Genomic DNA, 7,711 nt, shown 5'->3' with positions numbered 1-7,711 from the left:
AGTTAGCATTCCTTCTAGGCTCCACCCAATAGTTACCTAGCAACAGCCAGGTAGTCTTGGTTTGCTATAAAGAGGACTGTTTGCCCCTCTCTAACCATTTTCTCCCTCTCTGACCCCTTTCCTCCCTCTCTCTCCTTCCCTCTCCTCCTCCCTCTCCGCATGTTGTTCCTGGGTAGTTTCTTCTCTACTTTCTCTTCTCTCTCTTTCTTTCTCTGTTCCCCCCCTCTCTCTCTTTTTCTTTGCCTCTATTCCCTTCTCAACTGCCTTTCCAATGCCCTAAATAAACTTCATTCTATATTAAGACACATCCCATGGTGTGGACATTGCAAGCTTATATAAAGAATTAAATGCAAAGACTAGAAGAAATCTGTACAGCTCACGACCTGCCATTCCTGACACTTCTAGACACTCCTGAGTCTAGCCTGTCCAAGCAGACTCTACTGGCTAGTTTTGTGTCAACTTGACATAGTTGGAGTTATCACAGAGAAAGGAGCTTCAGTTGAGGAAATGCCTCCATGAGATCCAACTGTAAGGCATTTTCTCAATTAGTGATCAAGGGGGAAAGGCCCCTTGTGGGTGGGACCATCTCTGGGCTGGTAGTCTTGAGTTCTATAATAAGCAGGCTGAGCAAGCCAGGGGAAGCAAGCCAGTAAAGAACATCCCTCCATGACCTCTGCATCAGCTCCTGCTTCCTGACCTGCTTGAGTTCCAGTCCTAACATCCTTGGTGATGAACAGCAGTATGGAAGTGTAAGCTGAATAAACCCTTTCTTCCCCAACTTGCTTCTTGGTCATGATGTTTGTGCAGGAATAGAAACCCTGACTAAGACACAGACTAAACCTCCCATGCATCTGTGCTGTCTGGTGAATACCTGGCCTTCGTGGAAAGCGTCTTCCTTGATAATGCCTGGGCTAATCTCTTCTCTTCTGTTTTCAGTTTGTGTCATGCAAGTGTTGCAGGAATGTGGTATCACTCTTCCCTCCTGCGTCTTCTTTCTCTGAGACCCTGGTTGGAAAAGGTACTTCTGCTGGGACCACCTGTTTTGATGGTGGAAGACAGACATGAAAGAAGTGAGCTCAGCCATGTACCAGTCTATGACATTCTTCATTAACTTCCTGTTTGAGGATGGCAAATCCTATGCCCCATAAGGCTTTGATCAAGACAAGTCATACAACCAAACCCAGCATAAGCGAAACTGAGACTATTGCTCAGAGTGGGGACGGTGAGAGAACCATGGGAGGGAGAATAAGATAGAGGCTGGGGAGTGGAGAGGGAGACTCACAGGGGTGGGGGTAAGGGGTGGCACATCACTGGGGTTCAGGACTGATATTGAGGTGATGAGTCCCTTCTCAAGTTGTTTGAAGCTTCTCTCATGAGTATGAGCACACACACACACACACACACACACACACATGTGCATACACCTATTTATATCAGGATATATATATATATACATATATATATATCACTTACTCACCCATACCATCAGCTGGCTGAGTTATTTAATGGGTTTAGCTTAGCTGAAGGAAGCAATATGAGCAAATTGAGATATGTATAGAGAATGAACTACTGGGTAGGGTCATACAAAATAAGTACAATTCACCTCAAATTTTTAGACTATATTTTGAAATTTTATTTTATTACTATTTTATTTAAATGTCATGCATATGTCATGTATATGTGTGCGTGCACATGTGTATATGTGCCCAAGGAGGTGTCCAAGGAGGCCACTGGATAGATCCCTTGGAGGTGGAGTTAATAAGCAGCTGCCTAATGTGGGTGTCAGGAATTGTACTTGGGTCTTCTGCAAGAGCAACAGGTATTCTTAACCATTGGGCCAACTCTTCAGCACCTAGCCCTAGACTATATTGATGTTTTGTGGAACACATGAGCATAACACACACACACACACAATGTAAGCAAACACATACATATGCACATGCACACACACAATATAAAGAAGCAAATACACACACATGTACACACACATAATGTAAGCAAACACATGCACACACATGTATACAAGCAATGTAAGCAAGCACACAGATAATGTAAATAAGCACACACACACAAATACATACATACTATGTAAGCAAGCACACACACACATAATGTAAGCAAGCACATAAACACACAATGTAAACAAGCACAGACACACACAATGTAAGAAAACACACACACACACACATGCATACACACACACACACACCATTGCCATCATGGTTGTATTTTTGACCTCTTCTTCACTGGGATGCTCTTGATGAAGAAAAGCTCATCTTGGGTACCACTGGTTGAGGTGTTAGTGGTGATATCTGACTGGTTGCCCTCTGTTCACATCTGAACTCAAAGCTACTGTATTAGGAAGAGAGCCTGGAATTCGTCTTTGAATGGGTGTCTTATATGGTGAAGAGTAGTCCACCTTTCTACCAGTGAACCATCCCTGAAGTTTTATCTGTTCCATTTTTTATATGAGAAGAGCCCGCTGTGATCTTAGCACTTAGTTTGGTATGCGTTACAAAGAAAAATCAGTATTCTTCCATCTCGGTATAGCTGTTTGCGGATGCATAGCAATTTCACTAAGCCGTTGCTACTTTGAACCTTAATAATTTAGTGACACCTGCTGGCAAAGCTTAATTGGAAGTTTCCGCACAGTTATGTGACAGAGGTGGCTATTTCCAAGATATTTTAAAGATGTACTTCAATGTTATTGTTTTCCTCTGGGTTTCTGTCTTTTACATTATATTGTCAATTTAGAAACTGTATTCTGAAGTAGGGTCCACAGTCTTTACTGTGTACTCTGAAGTCAAGGCACTTGCTTTCAGTGTAGTTGATTCCTACTTAGCAGGAGCACAGAGAGATTAGAGAGTATCCACTCAGCAAAGCATCACATCGTGCTGAGCTCGAAGGAGCATGCCTTTGAGCACAGGATTCTACTGTTCCAACAGCGCAAAGACATTTGCCTCTTGCAGCCTGGACTCATAGCAAAGATGGTGAAGGAGCGGTCCTTGAGTCCCCGAGAGCAGGTGCCTCACCCAGCTACCCAACAGCTCTGCTCCCTCCATAATTCAGGCTCTCTTTCCTATCTGGGTCACTGGCAATGTGAACTTTTTATGATATCATCCATCTGCTTGTGGCTCTATAATGTATGAGAATCCAAGCCTCCTGCTTTCTCTGTCCATCCCTCATACAGGTCGGTTAGCTGCTAGGCTTTCCCTCCTCATCCCTCCTTGTCTTCATCCTGGAGTTGGTCTGGATCAGGCAGCTTTCTCCACCCACTGAGAGCAGTGAGATATTTAAGGAGCAGTGTCACCTCCCTGCCTCTGGGCTGCAGACTTTTCTTGGAGGGCAGCCAATACACTTGCCCTTAGGATGGAGCGTGCAATGCCCTGGGCATGGGAAAGAAATGTGCTGCTTAGCATGACTAATTTATGAATGCATATTATAATTGATATGTGTGAAATTTCTCGGCATCTAAAAACTGAACCTACTAAAGTAATAGGAAATATGTTACAAGCAAACTTTTAAGTTTGGGACCGTTAGAAGCTCCCTCTCCCTCCCCCTCTCCCTCTCCCTCTCCCCCACTCTGTATGTATGTGCTTAAATACTATCTTATGTTTGTATATGATAAATGGAAAAAGCCAATTTTACTTAGCTTTGTTGGTCAAAAAACATTTTTACTTCTTTTTTTCCCCACATTTATTTTTACTAGATATTTTCTTCATTTACATTTCAAATGCTATCCCGAAAGTCCACTCTACCCTCCCCCTGCCCCGCTCCCCTACCTACTCACTCCCACTTCTTGGCCCTGGCGTTCCCCTGTGCTGGGGCATATAAAGTTTGCCAGACCAAGGGGGTCTCTCTTCCCAATAATGGCTGATAAGGCCATCTTCTGCTACATATGCAGCTAGAGACACAAGCTCTGGGGGTACTGGTTAGTTCATATTATTGTTCCACCTATAGGGTTGCAGACCTCTTCAGCTCTCTAGCTCCTATATTGGAGGCCCTGTGTTCCATCCTATAGATGACTGTGAGCATCCACTTCTGTATTTGCCAGGCACTGGCAAAGCCTCACAGGAGACAGCTATATCAGGGTCCCTTCAGCAAAATCTTGCTGGCGTATGCAATAGTGTCTGCGTTTGGTGGCTGATTATGGGATGGACCTCTGGGTGGGGCAGTCTCTGGATGGTCCATCCTTTCGTCTTAGCTCCAAATTTTGTCTCTGCAACTCCTTCCATGGATATTTTATTCCGTATTCTAGGGAGGAATGAAATATCCACACGATGGTCTTCCTTCATGATTTTCTTGTGTTTTGGAAGTTATATCTTGGGTATGGTATTCTAGGTTTCTGGGCTAATATCCACTTATCAGTGAGTGCATATCAAGTGACTTCTTTTGTGATTGGGTTACCTCACTTAGGATGATATCCTCCAGATACAGCCATTTGCCCAAGAATTTCATAAATTCATTGTTTTTAATAGCTGAGTAGTACTCCATTGTGTAAATGTACCACATTTTTTACTTCTTTTTTTTATAGCAAGAAGACAAGTCATTTTTTTGGTTACTGTGTTTTGGTTACTACACAAAGTACTGGGCTTCATCTCAGCTCCTCAATGGGCGCCCATGACTAGGTTGTTCTTGGAACTTCCCTGTAGTCTCCCCTCCCCCAGCCTGAAACCTGCTTGCTCAGGGGTGGAGCTTCCTGCTCATTCGTTCTGCCACGCCCACTGCTGGAACCTGCGGAGCCACACACGTGCACCTTTCTACTGGACCAGAGATTATTCGGCGGGAATCGGTCCCCTCCCCCTTCCTTCATAACTAGTGTCGCAACAATAAAATTTGAGCCTTGATCAGAGTAACTGTCTTGGCTACATTCTTTTCTCTCGCCACCTAGCCCCTCTTCTCTTCCAGGTTTCCAAAATGCCTTTCCAGGCTAGAACCCAGGTTGTGGTCTGCTGGCCGGACACAACACTTCCCCTCACCAAAGTCCTCCATGCTCCTACCCCTCTGGCTGCTTCTATTCACTTTCTGCAGTTAGTCCTGGTTCTGCTCTACTCCTGCATTCCATTACCTTCTCATTCCCCACCTTCTCTAAGATCTCTCCCTCTCCACCCCATGATCAATCGCCTTTCTTGTTTTGTGACCTACTTGTATACATATGCACACATACACACATTGTACAAACACACACACACAGATGATTTTAAAGCTGGGTCCCACACAGAAGAGAAAACAAAATATTTGGTAGACATTTCCTTCCTTAACGATTGTTATCTGAGTGTGACTGGTTGTTTTACTTAAACTGCTTAATGGTAAATTCTTTGTGAGTTTTAACACTGAAGTTGTTTCAGAAACACACGCATCCACCCGTAGTCTGTTTACTGAGATTGGCAAAACCACAAACATACGTATACGCACACCTATAAATACATATGGACTCCAGAAGCTTCAAATTGATTTACAAAGAAATTTTACAAAGAACCAATTATTCATTCGCAAACAGAGCCAGTGCAAACCATGGGGGCAGGGAGACCAGAGGTTTGGGGAAATATTAAGGAAAAAGCCAGAAGGGGATGCAACTCCTCTTAGTAACAAGTGCTAGTGGATATTTGTTGCAATCCCTCAGTGTGGCTCAGGTACTAGTTTTCCCTCTGACAATCCTGCTGCCCCGGGCCTGTGGGAACAGTAGGTTGAGTCTGTATGATGCAAATGAAAAGGAGGAATATTAAATGGCAAGCTGTGGGTAGTTATGACAAAATCCATCACAATTGTAGATTGCTCTTGTATTTTTAAGAAAGAAAAATATTCCTTTAATAATATAAATTTACCCCCACATTGAAGGGGACAGGCGAAGCTTCCAGACTTTTAAACAGTCAGGTTCTAAGAAGATTTTAAAATGATCATTTTAAGAAAGGCATATTCAAAGTGTTGGACCCCACTTGACAATGACATGAAATTATGACTCAGGCAAGTTTCCCAAAATTGGATTAGACGGTATTTTATTTCATATAAGTATGAATTTTTTTTATTTTTATTTTTAAAGTGAGAAAACAATGGCTGCTAGGAGTTTCCCACTGGGCCTGAACTTAGAAAGCAAACCTTAGACTTCTCCGACTTCCTCCTGTGCTTCTCAATATCTAAGAAACAGTGACTTAGAGGCTGGACATTTCCCCGGTGCTTGCTTACCCGCTGGGTATTCTAAAGAGCTTAGAAGACTTCAGTCAGCCCTCTCCCTACTTCCTTCCATGAGAATACTGAATGGGAGCCTCCGTGCTGCACTTCTTTGCTGACTAAGTAACATGCTTAAGACCTGTGAGCTGCCTACAAACAAGGGAACCGCCATAGCCTATGGCTATGCCGCCCTCCCTCCCTCCCTCCCGCTAGCATCAGTCATGGTATAAATCAACAGTCGGTGTCCTTGGTGAGAAGATCTCCCGGCTCAGGAGCAGTTTCAGTGCCTTCCTAAACCACCGGTAGGAGAAGACGTAGATGATGGGATTACAGGCTGAATTGAAATAAGCAAACCAGATAAAGATGTCAAAGACCAGGGGTGGGGTGATGAAGTTAAGAAGGCTGTCCACTAGTGTGTCAACAGTGAAGGGAAGCCAACACACAAGGTAGATGCCCACAGCAATGCCCAGCGTCTTGGCAGCTTTTCTTTCCCGCTTGACAGCCCCAGCCAAGCTTTGGCTCAGAGTTCTGATCTGCTGAGCCTGCCTGGTGGCGACCACAAAGATCTTCAGGTACAAGCTGATCATGATTAGGCAGGGAACAAAAAATGCAGGGAAGTTTAACCAACCCCAGAACTTATTGAACAGCAGCTGGCAGCTGCCCACACAAGGCATCTCTTCTAGCCACTGGCTGAGTGCTCTCTCTACCACATCTGTGTAGAGGAAGAAGGCAGTGTAGGCTGCTGGTATCCCCCACCCTGCCACGATGTAGCGGAGGGCTGTCCTGACTGTGAACTTGGAGGGATAGAGCAGGGGGTCACAGATGGCACAATGACGGTCAATGGAAATAAAACAGAGATGGAAGATGGAGGTGAGACAGAACAGCGTGTCCAGATAGGTATGCAGACGGCACAGGAAGTCTCCAAAGAACCAGCAGCTCTCCACAGAGCGGACTGTGCTCAGGGGCAGCACCAGCAGACCTAGCAACATGTCTGCCAGGGCCAGGGAGAGCAGCAGGAAGTTGGTGGGCGTGTGGAGCACTTTAAAGTAGGACACTGCAAACACCACAAACAAATTCCCCAGGACTGTGATCAGCACACCCACTGCGCAGGCCAGATAGATGACGACCTGGATGGCCAGCGGGTGGACTGTCCTGGGGCAAGACCCATTCACCTGGTAGCAGAACGCTGTAGGCTGCTCTCCAGAGCCCGGGAGGAGGACAGCTCTCATTTATAGGTTCTGTTCTTCTGCTTTCTCTGGGAACTGGTCACCCTGTCTACAATAATAATAACAACAACAACAACAAGAATCATAATAATATTGATATTAATAATATTTCTTTTTTATCAATCACACAATGAGATAGAAGAGGAAGGTAAAGGGTGATGGAACTGACTGGTCCCTGAGTACTGGATCAAATAGATCCTGAAAATCAAGTGCATCGCTGGAGAACAGGCACAGAGCCAACACTGCTGGCCGGTCTATCACACAAGGCTCTTCTAAAACTACTGCAGACAATATCCTTAAAAGAAGAAAAGAAAGAT

The 7,711-nt window shown here is 44.7% G+C and overlaps 1 protein-coding gene across 1 annotated transcript; it reads right to left on the bottom strand.

Moving 5' to 3' along the window:
• Window positions 1-6,383: 6,383 nt before the first annotated feature.
• On the bottom strand, window positions 6,384-7,397 carry Taar5 (trace amine-associated receptor 5). The gene has a single exon (NM_001009574.1). The coding sequence runs from the start codon at window positions 7,395-7,397 to the stop codon at window positions 6,384-6,386; it is 1,014 nt and encodes a 337-aa protein (NP_001009574.1).
• Window positions 7,398-7,711: the final 314 nt, after the last annotated feature.

Source organism: Mus musculus, chromosome 10 (genome assembly GCF_000001635.26).
Source record: "Mus musculus strain C57BL/6J chromosome 10, GRCm38.p6 C57BL/6J".
NCBI classification, from domain to species: domain Eukaryota; kingdom Metazoa; phylum Chordata; class Mammalia; order Rodentia; family Muridae; genus Mus; species Mus musculus.
The sequence above is the reverse complement of the archived record's forward strand: the minus strand, read 5'-3'. Positions and strand labels throughout refer to the sequence as shown.

What these genes read in the sequence shown, in the direction of transcription:
- Taar5 (NM_001009574.1), bottom strand. Translation starts at nt 7,397, where the DNA reads ATGAGAGCTGTCCTCCTCCCGGGCTCTGGAGAGCAGCCTACAGCGTTC.